A 21231-nucleotide genomic window follows, 5' to 3' on the forward strand; every position below is an offset into this window, starting at 1 on the left:
GATTTTCTGCAATTTTACTTTTACATAACTTTATATAAGACAAGTGGCATAGCTCCTTTTTACTGCAGTTTCAAAATGTTTACATGGCATTCAAGACAGAATTTATAATTTTATTTATAGTTTCAATTTATTTTACCTATTATACTAACATATTGTTCTGTAGTAAGAAGCATTATTCAACAAGTGAACCCTATTATACCTTTTAATCTCCTCCAATCTACTAGGACAATTACAAGATTGAAGTATTGCTCTCCATCTCTTAGGTCTTTTACTTTGCTGTCAATAACTGATACTGGAACTTAATTCTACATGAACTCATCTATGTTTACAGGAAAACTGTATCAAGACATAGCTATGCATTAAGGAAGCACAGGAAAAGTTTACTGAAATTAGAAAACGATTACCAGTAAAGCAAAAATGGTATATTTTTGCACTCCTGTACTTTTATTTATTATTGACTTGGCATTACTATCCAAACTTTTGGAAAACCCCAGCTTTGAAAAATATTTGAAATGAAAATTTGTTATTCGTAAGAACAAGAAGTAGACCTTTGCTAAACTGCCATAAAGTCACATTTTAACTATTCTACTTTGTTCTATAACTAAAAATCCTTTCTCATTCCAAATCTCCTCTCCATTTTATCTGACAAATTTCATTCATTTTACTGGTGCATAAAAAAGTTACCTTTGTAATAAGTGATCCATTGGACAGACTTAATTCTATAGCTTCTTGATGTTAACCTCCGTTCTTTTTTAATTTTAAACAGAATAATTAAAAAAACAATAGCAAAATACCAATATAGACAAAAGCAAAACAAAGCAAAAACAATAAAAATGATATGGGGTTTCAGAACAAAATAATAGGGATTAATAGTGGTTGTTATATTACCTATTGTTATCTTCAACAAAGTTGCTCAGATTACCAAATGTAATTAATTTATTGGCAATGTACTTGTTGTGTAGTGTAACACAAGTACCAAATTCCTTTACCTTTTAAACTTTATTCTTCAATCATGAAAGCATTTTCTTCTAAGTTTTGTGCTATGATGCATAGACAACTTTTGATTTCTATTTTTCCAATTCATTAAGAGGTGACACTTTCCTAATTTCTAAGAGGTTTTGTTCAATTTTTTGATTTATATTATTATAAGATTATCAGCAAATGGTGGCAAATAAAATCTTTTTTGTCTACTTTGTTCATTTTATGCCCAAGGATACAATTTTTGGGGGTAGAAATTTTCTTTACTCTCACAGTATATTCTCAAGAATATGACTGAACATTTTCTATTGGTCAGCTTTGGAAAACATATCACTCAATTTTGCTGTATGTTTATGTATTATCTATTAAATTGGCCCTGTACTAAAATTTATGGTCTATACTATTATTTTTTTCAAGTTCATATTGCATATAATGGATTTCACTATATATGTGCATATATACAAATGCGTATATACATATATAGGTATAAATATACATATCTGCAATATTTGATGTTTTCAGATTTATGACCATAACATCTACTTAATTCTGCCATTCATAATTCATAATGTCTTTCTATAGCCTGAATTTTTAACTTCAAACTCAACTAACTGTTTTTTGTTTTTATATATTATCTCAGTTTCATTTGTCTCTACTCTTGTTCATACTCCCATTCCTCACTCATCTATTTTTGAATCTGAAGTAATTTTATAGGGTGAATCATAGAATAGTCAGGTAGCAACCAATTTAAGAAATATCACAATGAAGACTTCCAAGACTCCTGTCCACAATCCCATTCTTCTCATATTTATGAGTACTTGATATTATATATTTTGGTTTATTTCCATATATGCCTTTAATTAGATGGGTATATATTCCTCAAAATTTATAATTTTGTCTTTGTAGGTGCTTGGTATTTACTATTACACATTAGGTCTGTCAAAGGCAGTTCACTTCTAAGTATATCCAATGTATGAAAATACCTCAAGTCATTTATCTATCTTACTGCTAAAGTTCTCTGAAGTTGTTTACGCTATTTCATTATTATCAACAATGCTTCATTGAAAATTTGTTCACATACGGGAGAGTTTCCATGTATGAAGAAGAGAACTACTTAGTCATAGGGTATGAATATTTCATTCTTTTAAAATTTGTCAAATAGCTTTCCAATGTGACTATACCAATACAGAACTCCAACAATGACTTGAAAGTTTCCACTGACACACATCCTTGCCAACATGTGGTATCATCAGAATTTGAAAGGTGATGTCAGGTAGTATTAAATAAAACTTCTGTTTGCACCTTCGTGATTAATACTAAAGTGTCATCCATTTGTTACACACACACAGAGACATTACTTAAAATTGTTTTATCTACTTAGCAAATTGCCTTGTTCTCATTTTACGGTACCCTCTCTATCCTTTTTTTTTTTTGGCTAAAAGTTTGGGTTTATTCAGGTGTTGCTTTACCAATTTTTACTACTCAATTTTTAAAGTACTTCATACATTTACCTATTAAGACATGCAAAGAAATAAATTTCAGATTCAATTCATACCCCCTCTCCTCCCTTATTCATAATGGCTTCCAATACTGTAAAAAAAAAAACTTTTCTTATCTTTTAATTTCCTTGTCACATTCTTCTTCCCCTTTTAGAACTACTTCATTCAACAGGGAAGTTTTAGGTTCATATAAAATAAAAGCAGAAAGTGCAGACATTCCTCTTCACATATACAACCTGCTCTACAGCCAACAAGACCCCCACTAGAGCATTCCATTTACTATAATTGACTACTACCCTTTTTAATGCAAATAAAAAAACCTTTTTTGTTTTCCTTAAAAGACAACATATATATTTTAGTGTATCACTGCTGCATTCATCTGAGATAGCATCTTTTTATAACTGTATTCCCACAAGCATTTGGGCCAATCCACTGAATTCCCATGTTTTTCCTATTCATGACTTAACAGTGCAGGCCTGGCTTCGCCTGTTACATGCAGTCTTTAGTGCTCTGCAGCTCCGCTTCATGTTAGAATCTTACACTCCTCTGCCCTGCTTACAACGCATTTCACTCACAAAGCTAAGAAGTACCGTCGCATCAGTTGCAGTGATTGTCCCTGAGTAGCGGCTCTTTGCCCTTCTCTCCTTTTCTGTAATACTTGTAAGACATGGTAAAACCCTTTCACTCTTTCTTCATATCTCTCTCCTCCACTACATGTGTCATCTTTGTGTCTGGGCGCGAGGCTGCAGGTTATTTTGTCAGCTCTACCTTGTAGTTCTCCAGTGGCTTCTGAAGTCTACCTTATTTTGCTTACCCTGCCAAATGAGTAGTTAATTCTTCACTACCTTTCCATTTCCATGAGTTAATTAGGGTTTTTAAAGTAAAAATTTCGGCAACCTGTTCAGGACCCCTCCTGTCTCTCAGAAACTATTCTGAGTCCCCATTCCTTTTCCCCAGTAAAACTTTCTACTCTTAAAAGAAAGTAAAAATTTGCAATTTGTTTTAAACTTACCTCGTTTCTTAAGTCTTATTTTTTCTATTATGCTCGACATCCATGTCTGGCATATGAGAACTTCCCTTACTTTTGTGTTCTCAGCTACACATTTAAAAGGGAACTTGACATATTTCTAACCAACATTTCTGAATTTTTAGTAGTCCAGAGTTCTTCAGGACATCTACCCTTGCCCATTTTTTTTTCTCTCTCAAGAACTCTTGCTCACTTGTACACTAAATATACTATTTTCTAAGCCTTTATCTTTTCTTTCACTTTACGTTTTGGTCCCTATTTTAAGATCTTCTAGTCTACTAATATGGATGAATTGGAGCAAAACTCATGAACTAAACAAATAGAACGTCACATTAAGGGCTCTACTTGAATTTTTCAATGTTCTGTTAAAAAGAAACATGTTCCATCATAGTTCACTTTAGTGACACTTGCTTATCTCCTGTCTATGATGACAAGGTCCCTTTAGGTGAGTTCTTATTTTTCAGAATTCAGAGTCATGGTCAGAGCTCATGATTGTGAATTCTATTTTTTCCAGGTTTTTTTTTAAATTTTAAAGACAATAATAAAAAACAGTAAAAACAATACAGAATTTCAAAACAAGATGACAAGAAATTGACAATGGTTATTATATTGCATATTGCTATCTTCAAAGTAGTTGCTCAGATTACCAGATACAGGTATGTAAGATTGATCAAACAATATAAATACTAACTGCTCCTTTCAATGAACTAATAGAAATCAGTAGTATAATTATCTTAGCTATCTTGTATGCATGTATGTATGTGTTTGTGTGTATATATATACACTTGCTATTTAAATGTTTATTAAATATTATATATTTACATGTATATATATACGCTATATATATATACACATTATATATACACACATTATTCTTTCCTTTTTTCCTTTCCCCCATCTCCCTTATTCTTTCCTTTTTGAGCAGTTTCTTTCCCTTTCACAATGTCCACTGTACCTTTTGGAATTTATTTACACTTTCAGTTTCTTACACTAGGGAGACAATACAATCTGGCACCCCACTGATCGCCAGGGTTGATTCAGCAGATCTGGTTGGCTAGGTGGGTGTCCCCTTCCTCCCTGTAGGCTCCATGTGAGTCCCTCCCGAAGCTGTGTGCTCTGTCAAAGAGGACAACCGCCAGCAGAAGAGACCTTTCCTCGGACAAGGGTACACTTTAATTTGGGTGTTGGGCATTTTGTCTCAGCAATGAGAAAAAAGTAACCAAGAAACCATCATACCCATATTTACTTTTCTTTATTTTCAAAAAATATTTTATTATACTCTTAATATAAACAAAATTTCCATTTGGAAAGAAAATGGAAATTATATTACCTAAATTATGATATTTTTCCCTATAATCTTACATTAATAAAACATTACTTTATGAAACATTCTTACAATTATTACCATATTTCTCCTGTTTGATTATTCCAATCAAATCTTATGTTACATTAGAGGCAAAGCTCATAAGAACAAGTTTCACTACGCATTTCTAAAATTTACCATGAAAAACAGAAACTTACTTGTGACCTAAATGCTTCAAAAAGTATCCCAGAACCTTCAGAGCTTGAACCCAGATACTTTCACTTTTAGAAGCCAGTAATTTGTAGATCACCCTAAAAATATATGTTATTTCATAAGCACATACTAATATTATTTGAAACTACCAAAAACTATAAATTTTTTATAAAGTACATAAAATAAAAATATCTGATGATTTTTATAATTCTTCTGAAAAAATAACAGGCTTAAGTTCACAAAAATATTACTATAGAAACTGTTTCACACATGTACACATTTTCTTTATAATCATCATAACCAGAGTTAGTTTTCAGATTTTCTTGGTTTGAGCCTCGTGTTCCAGAACATGTTTCTAGTCTATTATTCTCACTGCACTGCACTGCCACTTCTTCAGGTTACTATCTTAAACACTAATAAATAAAGTAACCTCTCTTTGATATCATATATCAATCCTCTTCTTTTCTAACTCATGTTTTACACTACTATTAATCAAACAAAAATGGCAATTTAAACACATCATTTCCCCATTCAAAACTCTTCAAAGTTTATCATCAATAGAAAAAAAAAAACTAAACTTATTAGCATAATATGGGTCTCACAGATCCAGCTTCTATCTCTTTCTTGGGTCTAATATCATATAACTGTCTTGCATCATCTTTTTGCTAGAAAATATCATACTCTTTATTGTCCTGTTTCAAAAACATCAGCTTCTCATATTATTTGAAATGTCTTGATTATAATAATAACCACTTAATCACTTTTCAAGATTCCTGAGACCATTTTCTATATCCTATATCAGTTCCTTGAGTATTAGAGGATTAATAGCTTTCTCCATTTACTTCCTTCTCATGTGTAAGGTTTTCTCACATTCATTCAAACATTTATTCTAGGATGAAAACTTCTGTTCCATTACATTTTAATAATAGCACCATAATCATACCTTATTCCATTTCTTTGATCAAAAGCTGGTATCATTGAAGCTGGGTGTTCTGACATTAAAGCCACTAGTAATTGTAACACATCATGAATATTTTCATCCTGTATAATAAGGATAACCAATATGTAATTAATAAAAATTTTATTCTAAAGCTTTGAATAAAATGACTAAAGTAGACCCATTACTGTCCTACCTCATGCATTGTAAGAAGGTAATTTAATATACTCTGAAGTTCATCTTCCTTCACCCCTCGGTCCTAGTTGTTGAAAAACATTTTATTACTTAATTTAAACCTAAAATTCAAATTTAAATACATCAAAATGATCACTGAAAATGACTGTAAAAGCAGAGATTTTTAAAGTAAAATTCTCCAAATCTTCATAATAATTTACTTCCATAAACATTTAGAAAGTTATATCTGATTTTAAGTTACTAAAACTTGATTGATTTATCAAAAGTTAGCATATTTTGATCATCCATGATATTCTTATTACTATTTGGTAATTATTTAGTTTTCTTCAAAGAACACAAATGCAAGAGTTTACAGTACTGTTATGTTTAGAAATAAAATATCCTCTAATAGTCTCGTGTTCAGAAGTGGGGCTTTGCAAAAGTGACTGGATCATGAGAGTACTATAGTTCCATGGGCGTTAGGGGGTGGGGCTCAGCTGGAGCAGGTAGGTCACCGGAGGCATGACCTAGAAGGATATATTCTTACCATAATTCCTCCTCTCTCCCTCTGTTTGCTTCTTTGATGCCATGTGTTGAGGAGTTTTCCTCCACATCATGCCCTTTAGTCGTGCTGTTTTTGCACTAATCAGCCAACCATGGGCTGAAACCTTAGAAACCATAAACTTCCCTTACTTTCAATTGCAGGTGTCAGTTATTTTGACTCAACAGCAAGAAAGTGATTAATACAGAAAACTGTTACCCTGGAAGTGAGGTCACTGCTGTGACTGCACCTGATCATATGGATAAGAAGCCTTTGGAATTCTTTAGCAGAGGGAGTTTGAAAAGATTGAGAGACAATGGATAGAGAAACCTTGGACTACTGTAGAAAGAGCTTGATGGGCATTCTGCTGGGAGATCAGAAGACCAAAATGCTGACAGGAATGTGGACAATAAATATCAGGCTCAAGAGGTTTTAGATGGAAAACACTCTGGTGGAAACTGGACTCAGGGCCATTCATGTTACATTTTGTAGAAGAACTTGCCTACATTCTACCCATGTCTTCAGACTTCACATGAAGGTGAATTTAAAGGCTACAGATTAATCTGGCAGAGGAAATACCAAGGTAGCCAACAGCATGTTGCTGTTGGCTGCTTTTCGACAAATTTATGATGACAATCATGAGCAAAGAGCAGAGCCCCAAAATCTCCAAATCTTCCAGTTTGGCAAGAAAGTGGTGCACATACAGTGGGGCCAAGGAGAGAGTCCTTGCTGAAAGTTTAGCACTACTGAAAAGAAGTCACATACAGTGGTACCTTGCTTCACAAATGCTTTTATTCACAAACAATTTGGTTCACAAAGGTAAGTATTTCATGAAATTTTATTTGCAAACTCTGCATCTGATGAGGAACAGGACTGCAGGCCTCTTTCCTACACAAACACAAATGTGGCCATCATGCAAATTGAGTTCATGTACTTTGACCAGAACAACAGAAAAGATGACTTGAGGGCATCTCACAAACTAGCCAGATCCAAACTATCAGAGGCTTTATAAGAGTAAATTCTTTGAAACAATTTTCTCTAAAAAGAGAGACCAAAGGTATCCTGCTCAGTCAGGACTGCTAGGGAAGTGTATTCCAGAATTTAGCATCTAGGTACTTAGAAGCCAATGCACTATGGTCCACAGGGGCCCAAATACTGCTACCACTGATGAGATGGTGCTTGTTTTATAGGCATACTGAGTGCAAGAGTTGTATAATATCATGGAGGCTTTCTCATCATGGAGATTTCAGAGAAGGCCTGTGAGGTCAGCCAACGTGCCTTGGAAAAGGCAATGAGTAAAGTTGGGCAAATAAAGTAGAAGTGGAGACTAAAAATCAGACATTTCAGGAACATGGAATTTCTGCTGACTAAAACCAGAAGGAGAAATTGAACACAGACCAAGACAGTGGCTATCCACACGAGGTGGGCAGCAACCTGCATGGTCACAGGCTTGGTACTCCTGAAGTCTTTCAGCGCTCACATTTCACATGTCCTGGGTGCTCAGCATGCAGCTACAGAATTTAATGTTTTCCCTGCTGGACTTCAGTCTCCCTTTGGTCTGATTCTTTTCTATGCTTCTATTTCTGGCTTTTGAAATGGTATTGTTTACCCTGTACAATGGAAATACTTAACTTTCTTTCTGACTTTTTATAGGGCTCACAGCTAAGCTTGCCTTGAGTCTCAGAGAAGATGACAAAATTTTATACCTAGACTTTTGAGCAATGCTAGAACTATTAAGACTTTGGTGACTCTTGTAAATGGACTACAGGCATTTTGCATAACGCATATACATTAACCACTTGGGAGTCTGGGGCTAAATGTTATGATTTAGATGTGTAGTGTTCAGAGATGGAGCTTTACAAAGGTAGGTGTACTGTGAGGGTGCTATATGCATCAGTAAGTTAATTCACTGACGAATTCATAGACGAATGTACTGTCACGACTTGTGCCTGCTTAGAAAGCTTGGGCACTGGGGCGTGAACTTCAAGGGTGTGCTCCTGACACTCCCAGCTCCTTCTCTCCTCTTCTCCACTGCCCTGTGTTGAGCAGCTTTCCTCCACTTGCTCTTCTGCCGTGTCGTTTCTGCACTGCAATCAGCCAAACATGGGCTGACCTTTCTGAAACAATGAGCCAAGTAGACTTTCCCGTTTAAATTGCACTTCTCAAGTATTTTGTCCCAGCAACAGCAAAGTGACTAACACATTTATCAACTTTTTGTATTATCTTACAATTTTACTTTCATTTTCCTTTTTTTGCTATACCTATGAACATTTCTATACACTATTGCTTAAACTGGAACACAGAACATTTTCTAAAATAAAATATTTACGCTTGATTCTTACTTATGTCCCTTGTCATTTTCTGCCACCTCCATTAATATGAAGGATAGCAAAGAGCATTTAACTAAAAGTTCAACAAATGCTACTGATATACTTTATAAAATTTTGAAAGCAATTCATGAAAGGTTGTTACCATTAAGTTAACAATAATAATTCAAAAATATACCAAAAGTTCCTCTTGACCCAATATATCACAATTCTAAAATATATAAAATTATTTTACCTTTAGGATGAGTTGTTTCAGAAAAAGCAGCATAAATGCCCGAAGTGATATAATTTCTTTTTGCGATGGCCTTGGGCCATCTAGGATAAAACAGGAAAAAACAAAAGGAAATCCATGACATTAAATAAGTTTAATGCAATTAGTTTGATATACTGTTAAATTATTTAATAATTATGTTTATTAAAATTACAGTATTATTGTTAATGTTATTTCAGTAACATCAGAGTATCTAAAAATTAATAATCAGGTTTTTGCCAACTTAAAATTATTCACAGGATGTCAGATTTGAGGGATGTAAGCCCAAATAATTTCTGAATAATTCCAAACTACATAATCACCAAATACTTACACAACTACTTTTTCTCATTTTTACTAACTTAACAGGTCTCTCAGTTACACTTGTTTTAATTTACAGACTATCCAGATTCAATCCACACCTTATATAGGAAAGCAGAGGAAAAGTGTCCCAATTTACCTAAGTATATGTTTTGCAGCTTTTTTCTTCTTTGTACATAATATAAAACTTGTAAGCACATGAAAAATGGTTACTAGGTGAACAAATGAAAGTTAACATGAAAACTAAAATGTATATACCACTTTGATTAAAATGCCTACATTCTAAAATAATTACTTGTGAAAAATCTAATTACTAATAAATCATAAAATGACATATGCAATGTAGTACATAACATACAATAATTATAGTTTTAAAAAATAAAACTAGACTACCCCTAATCCTTTAAGCATTAAATCTTTCTTGGAAAAAATATAGCTGATTTGTCAATTTTAAAAGCACAATCCCTTCACATATAATTTTAACATCTTTATGTACCAAACAAGTATTTACACACAGATTGTTACACTTGCAAGCAAATTATCACCTAAATAATTCATTCCACCTATTACTGAAAAATAAATTTCTCCATTCCCAGACTGTTCACAATTTTTTGCCTCACTTCCACCAACACTACATGAAACCACCTTTCCTTTCCTATTAATACTTCTAAAAACTTGTCTCATTGTAAAATAAAACACACATACATAACATATAAGTATACAACCTAATGAATTATTGTACAATGAACACCCCTATAACCACTTCTTAAGTCAAGAACTCAAACACTAACAACAGCCTGGTAGGAAAATCCATTAACTATTGGTGTGCTACTAAAGAAACTATGCATAACACCGGCGTGATGGAGTCTTGATTTACAGCATTTCTGGCATTTATGAGTTCTGCTGTACAAATACTCCCATCGCTGCACATTTTTCAAACCTCCAAAGTTTTAACAACCAGCTTTTAAAATTCCTGATTATGGGGCTGGGGATTTAGCTCAGCGGCAAAAGCGCCTGCCTGGCATGCGCAAGGTCGTGAGTTTGGTTCCCGGTACCGGAGAAAAACCAAAAAAATAAAAAATAAAAATAAAATTCCTGATTATTTAACAGTAGGCAGTTAATCAGCCTGCCCAGCACCCTAAAGCCCTCACTCTATACTAACCCTCCGTTCTGAACCACACTGACCTTCTTGGTAACATCCTCCCTCCCTCCCCCACTACAGAGAGCCATTCTCTTAGTACTAGTCGACCTTATTTTTATTTTTGCTACCATTGAATAAACTAGACAAGTTTTACATCTGGATGACTCAAGGTTTTTTTTCCATTTTTTATTCTTTCAAGTTCAGGTTTTCAACTGGACTTGAAGGTCCTTTCACTAATGACAGGATTAGGTTAACAAAGTCACTTATACAACAATTTGTGAGTAGTGAATGAGTCCATATATATGAAGAGTAAGAACAGTGCATCAATGATTTTCATTATAAGCATGCCGTAAATGTTACCTGTGATTAGTCTCACCATACACTGCACAATGAAAACCACGTTTTGTACAGAAATATATACTTATGTGTGCATTGTATGTATGATCTGAATCCATTTTAGGCAAAATAAAATACAGAAAGATTTCTCAAAATACAGAAAGATTTATCTAACAAATATAAAATTACTTGAAAAAGCATATCACAAATTATGTCATTTACACAAAATACAGAAGATAAACAGTAAGTTGTTTAGGAATACATTTATAAAACGCAAAAACTTAAAAGAATGAAGGTATCCAAGTAAAAAAAAGGAATAATAGAGATAAAATTTAGGATGGGTATCTATCTGTGGCAGGCAGTAGAAAGATGTGATGTCAGATAGTGACATACAATCTACGTAAGGTTCTATCTTTTAAATTTGGTGATGCTAACCAAGGTTTATTATATATATACAAATATGTGTATTTATACTACTTTGTATTTATGATATCCTTGAAATACTATAATTTGAAATACCTGAGTATATGTTCTTGTTTATTTAGCAAAGAAAAAGAGGTGAAAAGAAACCTAAGACTGGCTGGGCAAGGTGGCGCACGCCTGTAATTCCAGCACTCAGGAGGCTGAGGCAGGAGGATCATTATGAGTTCAAGACCAGCCTGAGCTACAAAGTGAGCTCAAGGCCAGCCTGAACTGCATAGCGAAACCCTGTCTCAAAAGACAAAGAAGAAAAAAAGAAACCTAAGATTAGTAATACTGGCTCCTTGGGGAATATTAATTTTTTATCTATAAATCACTTAATTATTTCACCTCCCACCCTAAACATATATTACTATGATATTTTTATCATATAAATGCTTTTAAAGTCAACATTATAAAATAATAATTTCAGAGGTAAGAGTGTAAGCCACGGTCAAAACCTAAAAGTCCTACTTCTCCAGCTGACTACCTATACCTTAACAGTAGTCTATGAAAGCTATGAAAGCTTCTATAGTACAAATTATCTTCAGTGTCCATTAGGAAAGCATTTTATTTCAAAATGGTATTGGGAAAGGTTATCATTCATAAAAGTGTATTTCAAGGCAGAATCTTTTGACCAAAAATAAAATTAATCTCAGAAGAATTCAAATATTAAAGTAAAAGAATAAATTGTATCATAAACAAAAGAAATAGCCTTCCAATTGTAAGTCATTCTTCTTTAATATGTATTTATTGATCTCTCCACTTCACTCTCCTGGAGACAGCTGAGCTGGTAAGGCCTCAGAGGCCAGGGTCCTAAGAAGTCAGCTGGGGGCAAAAAGATTCCAGGGGCTGACCTAGCCAATGAGCCAACTCAGTCTGGTGTGTGACATTCAGGATCAGCAGGGCCAAGGAGTTCAGAGCTAGTAGGGTGGTCCATTGCCAAAGAACAGAGGGGCTGAGGGCCATTCTGGCCATGTTACAACTGAGAAAGTGAGGGCACACATGCTAAATAAAACATCAGTATCACAAAGTAGAATAGAAAATATTTTACTATATTAAAGATAATGGGATCTGGACATTTCACTAGTGGAAAAGAAAACCGTACATATAAAATCTGGGCTACACTGAGATATGTGATTTTTAGACTACACTTGAAGGTACTGGTGCGACTAAAGATAGACGATATAGTTATACATGCATATACATGTACATGTACACACATATAAATGTATTTCCTAGAGCTGTCCATAAAGAGAACACGAAACAAGAAGTACACCCAAAATCTGGATCTTTGCTGTTAAAAACTGTATCTACCAAACACAGTTAAAACCTATTGGAACGTGATTCCTAAAAACAATATTCAACAAGCAAACCAGAGTTTCTCTGAGAAACAGGTGATTCCAAGGATAGGACAGAAAAGTATACAGTAATATGCATGAAGAACATCTTGTGCCAGAAAGTAAGGAAACACTACAAAATTATAGACACCTATCACAGAGACCTAAAAAACCTTGTAAAGACTCCTACTGGCCAAATGTCCGACAAGCATCAAAATAAAGACACAACCCAATTGGTTACTTTAACTGTAGACTTTAAGCCAAAACTGACATGTGCCTCTTTCTGTAAATGTCACTGGTATAAGCCATATACATTCGTTTACATAATGTCTGTGGCTGCTTGTACATTAAAAAGGAAGTGCTAATTCCTATAAAAAAGACACTTAATCAAAACATAACCTAAAATACTTTCTATATGGTTATGTAAACTAATAAATATCCGGGAAAGCATAGCTGTTTGGCAGCTGGCTCTGTAAACTAACACAAATAGGTGAAACCTTACTGAAGAGTAGAATATTTATATAGCTCAACATATTTCTCCACCAAGTATTAGTTATAGAAGAGAAATAGTAATTTTATACTGAAAAAACATGGAAGATAACACCCTAGTCAAATGTTCAAGGGTAACCTCTCATAACGGGACAGCTGAGCATCACATACCTCCTTTACATAATACAATGAGAAAGAATGACTTCTATATTACAACTTGCAAAAAATGAAAATCCTGAGAGCCAGGCATTGTGGTACATGCCCGCAAACCCAGCAGTCTGAGAAACTGAGGTGGGAGGATTACTAAGCTCTAACCCAGTCTTAGGCAATTTAGTGAGACCCTATCTCAAAACTGAAAGAAAAAAAAAAGAGTCAGAGATGTGGCTTAGCAGCCAAGACTCTGGGTTCTAACTCCACTTGGGGGGGATGCATAGGAGAGGAAGAAGGGGGTGAGAGGTAGAGGGGAAAGTGGAAGGAGGAGGAGAGAGGTTAAAATGAACACTATTGTTTATTTCTACTTGCATTTATTCCAAAGTAATTTAACACTGACAAAGCTCTTAACGCTTTAGTATAAACTGTTTTAAATATTCCTGTCTTCTTTAAAAGGAAGAACATGGTTGAGTGATAGTTTAGTAGTCATGCACTATAGCAGTATTCAGAATATAGAACAATCTAGGAAAGTGTAAATATAGTGGTAGTTGTGTACTTACCTAATCCTTTAGGTGTAATGCCACTACTGTCAGCAGGATTAATAACCCAGTAGTAATATTTTAGTGTGTGCATTAGCTGTAATACTGTTCCTACTCTGCGTATGGTAGTGTAGATTGTAGCTGTTCCAATAAACTCAGCAGACAAATAAGTATATAGAGAAAGTTGAACCTAATATAGAATATTAGCCAATCATTAAAACAAATGTAAAGTATCAAGTGTTTTAAGTATACATTATATTTTACTTCAAATGTAAATTAGTAAAAGCCAAGAAATGACCACTCATTGTAATTTTAAAAATAACTCTTTATAAATAGTAAGAATAATACAAATAGTAAGTCTAATCACGACAACCTACCCAATAAAGATAATAACTACTGACAACTTTAAATATTCAATAATTTAATTGAAAGTGATAGGAAAATCAAATAGTTTTAAAAGTAAGCTAGACTAAAACTTTTGAGGAAAATACTTTTCAGTAGCTCTTAAGTTTATATTGTTATACTGACAGAATTAACATCAGTCAGCTCAATTTATCTGAAAAATAACTGCTATCAAATTTCCCAAAAGTTTATGTAACTTCAAATTTTCTTCAGCTACTACAACAGTACAAAGTTGGCTTTTAGAAGTTGACCCCACAACACAACAGTGACAAATGAAACACCTTGTTGAAGAACGACCAAACTTCAGGTTTGGGTGTAGTCCAAAAAGTAGTAAACTCTAACAATAATCACAACTTACACATTATCTAACCAAGTATACAGGAGATTTTAAAAGTATAAAACACCAAAATGAAAATATCCCTCTTATTGATTTCCATTACTATATCACAGAAATAAATTCATAATGTGAAACAGTAAGACTTTTCTTGTTTATTTTCTAGAAAATGTGTTTATTTTTATTCAAAAACAAATGTTATTTCCATGCCATGATATAAACTGTATGTTTAAAATGAAATCAATTTCTCAGTCAAAATGATTATATATAATCAGTGCAGCAAATTCTCTCACTTGAAAAGGTATGGATCACATCTAACAACATAAGAATGCACTATTATATCCAGCTCAATTTTTAATTATAGTTTCATTTATTTTAGTATTTCCATATTCAACATTTATTTCTGATATTAATGCAATTGCCTCTGACTATAAAATAAGCAAAAGATTCATGTTTTCTACTAGAAATGTAAAATATATTAACTATAACTTATAACATTACACTAAAATAAAATGAATGAGAATAAAACTCAGACCTTTGCAGGTGTGTGTATCCAAATGGCTGGGTTGAATAAAATGTGATCACAAAGCTGCTTCAGCAAAGGTGCTCCATGAGATAAACCATCAAGATATTTTGCAAAGGATAAAAATTGCTCTAAGACCGCTCTAGTTATATGAACTCTTGATGACTAAAAAAAAAACAGAAATTATAGCTAAAAATATCCATAATATCATACTGTGTAATTGTTGACTTAGCATAAGTACAGATGAACTTTTCATATGCTATCCTTAATAGTTTCAATACAAAATTTTATATTTCCTTTGTTAGTAAAATTTTCATTATACAAACAGACCTAATATTTTAGAATGTTTCTTTGAGTGAGTTTATCTAAAGCACTTTTTGGACCATTATAGATAAATAACTCAGAATGAATATATAAAGCTACTCTTAGCTTAATATAAAGAAATACAGTGAACCCTATAATCCCAGCTACTCAGGAGGCTAAGTCAAGAAGTTCACAACTTTTAGACCATCCGGGGCAACTGAGTAAGACCTTGTCACAAAATAAAATAATAATGGATGAGGATGCGGTTGAACGGTAAGATTACTAGCCTAACATACTTGAGGCCCTGAGTTTAATCACCAGTAGTACACGCCTGTAATCCCAGCACTCAGGAGGCTAAAGCAGGAGGATCATTGTGAGTTTATAATGTGAGTTTAAGGCCAGCCTGAACTACATAGTGAGACCCTGTCTCAAAAAGACAAAAAAGAAAAAAAAAGAGGAAAACAGGGAGGGAGCGAGGGAGAGAGGGACTGAGAGATTGAGGGATGGACGGAGGGAGTAAGTTACAAATAGGTTAGGAATAAGAATCTAAAAAATGACAAACGAGATCTTAGGCAGAGAAATTAGCATGAAATAAACAATACAATGCAAGAAAAAATAAGAATGAGAAGTGCTTTCTCTTAAACTGACACCAAATTGAAGTGAAATAAATTAATTCTACTAATCCACGGAATCTTTCTTTACAAAAGTTCCACATTCACAAACACCATACACTTTGCTTTAGCATAAGCCTTCTGACCTCCCCATAATCTCTGAAAATGCAAATCTAACTTTCCTCAGTACACTCTCCTCCTTTGGCTTTCATGACGCTGAAATTACTCCTCAGAGTCTTTGGCTTAAATGCTGCTGCTGTGGTCCGGTCCTCTTCTCTTTTTACTTTCTTGAATGACACACTATGCTTCTACTGCTTCATACACTCCTGCTTGTAACTGGGTATTCCCATCATGAATTTTCAACTGCTGCCACCAAAATATAACCTATTTCCAAAGGTTTTAAACAACAGAATCTCCAAGTGAAACTAAACCATAAAGCTTTACTCTCTAATTAAGGTCTACATAGCTACTAAGCATTTAACATGCTGCTGGTCCAAAATGAGATTTGCTATATGGATATATACAGATTTTGATGGCTCAATATGAAAAAAATTTTAAATTCTTACTCTTTTTATTGACTATGGCATATGCTGAAATAATATTTTGGATGTACTAGGTGAAATGTATCATTATTAAAATTAATCTCACTTGTAACTTTTTACTAAAACATTTTAAATTGCATATGATGTATTTACTATATTGTATTTTAACTGAACAATGCTACCCTGGAATATAATTTCAGATGAAAATGTTGTAAGATATAAAAAATGCTCTTGATAAAAGCCAATAATTTAAACTCAAATTTCAAAAATATCTCATCCAACATAGATCTTTCTCCTTTATTTTATGATCCTTTCTATAGTATCATGTTCTTTCCCATCATATGGTAAAGAATTATCCGAAATAACACTGGACTCTGACGTACATATCACATTGTACCTTTCTCCCCATTTTCCACAGACTGAAGTCTAAGTATCAGTACAGGATGAGCAAGGTCTACAAAGACTAAACTTGCCTTATCAATTTTAATTTCCATATGCATTATTTACATTCATCATGCTCAGTAAAATGGTAACTCATGCTATCTATTTTCATATTGCTACATAAGGGTTTACAAACTCAAATGATCCAAAGTAGTTAACAATGTGTGGATCAGGGAAAGAGATAAGAAAAAATGACGGGACTGCTCCAAGTAACTATAAAAGCTAAAATTCAAAACTAAAAATCTTTTTATTGACCCAAACAAAATTCTTTCTTTGGATCAGTTTTACCCACACCACACCAGTTTCCTTCTCTTGCTTTTTCATGATGTTTGCTCAATGTCTAATAAAGAGTTCTGCATAGATTTCCTTCATCTTAAAGGCAAGGTGGAGCTCCAGAATTTCAATGCAGTCACTTAGAATATACAGTATACATGATGAGTTCTTACTATTTTATAGGTATTCACCTTGACACTGTGGAAAAAGCAGTTAACAGAAGTAAAACAAAAAAAGACAGAACAAAATACCTGGCCTTCTAGAACTTACATTCCAAGGGAGGATAAAGCACAAATATAAAGTAAATAAAATGAAAAAAGCAAATGTGCAACAGGAGATAGCCTAGTAAGTGCATAGGACAAAACATGGAGCAGATAGATTTGCAGAGGGTAATTAAGAGGCTCCAATGAGAAGCCAGCAATTCACTGATTAATTATGACAAGGCTAACAATGACTTTATATTAACAGGATTGTGTATTTGACCAAAAACAGCAATGGTTTCCATACATAACAGTGAACATGTGGTACATGTCCAGCCACTGTAGAATGGTGATTACCAGAGGTTGGAAAAAGCGGCGGGGTGAGTGAATTAAAGGAAGTCTGGATCTGATCATAGCACAATGTCTGTGTGTTTACACATTACACTGAACTCAACAGGTGTAATGTAAATATCATACTTAACTGATCAATATGTATACTTAATACATGTTGCTCAATGGACTTGTTTTTGAAATACTTATTTTCTAAACTCAACACAAAAACCCAAGTTTTAAACTACATCTAGAAAAAAACAATGGTGCTTACAGAAGAAGTAGCCCACAAAATACAAACAAAACCTTAAAGCAGAACTTAATTGAAAATTTTAGAAGAGGGGCTGGGGATTTAGCTCAGCGGCACAGCGCCTGCCTGGAAAGCTCAAGGTCATGAGTTCCATTCCTGTTACCAGAAAAAAATCAACAAAAAAAGAAAATTTTAGAAGAGATAGAAGAAATAATCCTAATGAATATCTCAGTTATGAAAGGGCAAAAACTAGTATTTGAGTATAAATATAAAGAATAGAGATTCACATTTTAAGACACTTCAATGAAAATATAAAATATTACATTCTAAAATATATTGCTAGTGTTTGCTGTGGCAGCACATATACTAAAATCTATTGTTCATAGAGGACTAAAATTAAAATAAAACCAATGGTTACTTATATCCTCAGCCAATTTCTTCACTACCTATAATTTTCAATAGTTTATTTTATAAACTTAGTGGTAAGAACATGATCTAACACATTCTACTTTTATGCTTTTAAAACTCTGAAAGAGAATTGGATCTTTCTTTCTTTTTTTTTCTTTTTCTTTGTACCTGGAATTGAGCTCAAGATCTTACACTGGCCAGGCAGGAGCTGTGCCACTGAGATAGATCCTCAGCCCAGATTCTGTTGCTAAACATCCTCTCTTAAATGATTACTTGCATATCCCTTTAAGGCCCAGTACTCAGGATTGAACCCAGAGGCTTAGAACTGAGGTACATCCCCAGCCTGTTTTGATTCTGAGACAGGGTCTTGCTAATTTGCTGAGTCGCCCAGTCTGGGCTGGAATTTGTGATTTTCCTGTGTTACACTTCTAGAATGCTTGGATGACAGGCAAGCTCCATCATCCCCGACTTGTCATGCGCTGCCTCCTATCCAAATTTTTTATTTGACGGAAAAATACAACAAAATTTCGTAACAAAATAGAAAGGGAATAACAATAGTTAACACAGTGTTTATCATTATCTTCAAAGCAGTTATTCAAAGCATTAAGACAGAGATCAAAAAGGCTCTTACAAAGAAGAAACAGATAACATAAAACTTTCTTTTCAATGAACTAAGATAAAATAGCATAAATGAAACAAATTAGCATATATATTAAAATATTTTTGAAGCAATATAATTTGCAGAACTTTATGAACTTCTACTTCCTATTTATTTCTCTTCTACATAGACAGATATAAAATATGTATTTTTCTCATTTATGAGAAATCATGGCATTTAAGTTTGTGTGTCTGGCTTATTTCACTTAATATTATGTTCTCAAGTTACATCCATTCACCTGTGAATGCCTTGAGCAGTAAACTACAATACAGAAATCAGGCTGATGATTAGCATCACATTCATGTGAGGAAGTAATTCGTAATTTACAAAAAAAAATTTTGAATTTGCTCTGCAAATGGTATGCTAAAAGCACCACATTAAGGCCTTCCCCATTACCAAAAAAAAAAAAAAAAAAAGGTGCTGTTTTTGGTTATCAATTAATCTTGTTCAACGGTAGTTTTTAGTTCTAAAATTGATCTTTAAAAAATATTTTTTGGGGCTGGGGATTTAGCTCACTGGCGCAGCTCCTGCCTGGCAAGCACGAGGTCATGAGTTCGATTCCCAGTACTGGAAAAAAAATCAAAAAAAAAAAAAAATTTTCTAAAATTATGCTTTCATTGGCTTATTCAAAGATCCTACTGCACATCCAAGGTATGTTCTCTTCAACATCATGTTACTTTCACCTGTAAATGTACTTATTCCTTATTATTGTAGTAGTTCTACTAGTTATTCACATATCTTTCTTTCCTGATATAAAAATGGATACTATTTTATTCAACTTTTATTTTTCTAATTCCTTCCCTAACTCCTCAATAAATGTTTAACTGAATTCAAAAATCAAGTAAGATTACAATAGATATGAAAAAAAAAAAAAAACATTAGGAAAGGATGAACTACTTGTCTTTAAATGTGTTTATTTCACTGACTGCCTTAAATATTCTTCTATTTTGGTATTTGATGTCATTTTCTCAAGTGAAATTATTTTTAAACAGATTTATACTTGGATTGCTTTTTAGTTACACATCTTTAAACCTTAGGCAGAGGCACAATGTGAACCTTCTAGAAAATGCCAAATCCTAAAAATTGAGACATATAACAACAGACAATAGAATATGAAGCTTTAAGAAGTACTATATAAGACATGACTAAACATATTTGGAAATGGAATATGAAAAGAGGAAAACAACGCCTGAGCTCTAAAAGCAGGCCAGATACGAGTCCTGGGTGTTACAAGGAGAAACTTGCTTTTAATAAAAGTAGATTTTCTCAACATTTAGATCAGTTCATGATGTACCTAATGGGTGGCCATAAATGGTTATTTTTATTGCAAATTTTTCTACATATAAAACATGCATAGCTACGTACTAAATACATTGTAGAAAAATATTTTAATTGGGAGAGGTATATCAGGAAATAAGTAATACTCGGTACCCATTTTGTACCTCCCAGGACTTCCAGGTCTAATTAGTTCCAAGGTCCTAATTCAGATTAATCATGTTACTGTTTGATGGGGAATACAATAATTTACTCAGAAATCCAACAGCACAATTTAGCATTTTCATTAAAACACATTTTGGTTCAAAAGTAGGTAAGACCTAAGCTAACCAATCAAATTAAAGAGAAGAATCTTGTTCAGTAATTAGGAAAATAAAGTACTATCTCTGCCAAATCTTTATATGAGGGTCTCTATCACCCAAACCTCCTAAGAGCCTATCTATAAGCAGAAAAGATACCTGATACAGCACAAAATCAATACTGCAGGTAGCATACCAGAGATACAGATAAAACCTGTGTCCTTCATGACACTATTGAGTGTGAGAACCCAAGTCTGAAGCCCAATTTACTAGGCTTTTTTTTTTCTTTTCACTGTCCCTATTGTATTTCTATGCTTGGGAATTTTCTCACCTACTGGTTTACAGTTGAGTTTGACTA

The 21231-nt window shown here is 33.5% G+C and overlaps 1 protein-coding gene across 7 annotated transcripts in view; it reads right to left on the bottom strand.

Moving 5' to 3' along the window:
• Positions 1 to 21231, bottom strand: part of Nbea (neurobeachin) — a gene marked incomplete at its 5' end in the record, with an annotated part of 638824 nt that overhangs the window by 471663 nt on the left and 145930 nt on the right. For all 7 annotated transcript variants that reach the window (XM_013515839.1, XM_013515836.1, XM_013515838.1 and 4 more), the window contains 6 exon segments: positions 5026 to 5118; positions 5964 to 6061; positions 6154 to 6216; positions 9235 to 9314; positions 14046 to 14214; positions 15296 to 15448. In XM_013515839.1, coding sequence (XP_013371293.1) covers positions 5026 to 5118; positions 5964 to 6061; positions 6154 to 6216; positions 9235 to 9314; positions 14046 to 14214; positions 15296 to 15448 — 656 coding nt within the window.

Source organism: Chinchilla lanigera, unplaced genomic scaffold (genome assembly GCF_000276665.1).
Source record: "Chinchilla lanigera isolate Chin_1 unplaced genomic scaffold, ChiLan1.0 scaffold00030, whole genome shotgun sequence".
In the NCBI taxonomy this organism is placed as follows: domain Eukaryota; kingdom Metazoa; phylum Chordata; class Mammalia; order Rodentia; family Chinchillidae; genus Chinchilla; species Chinchilla lanigera.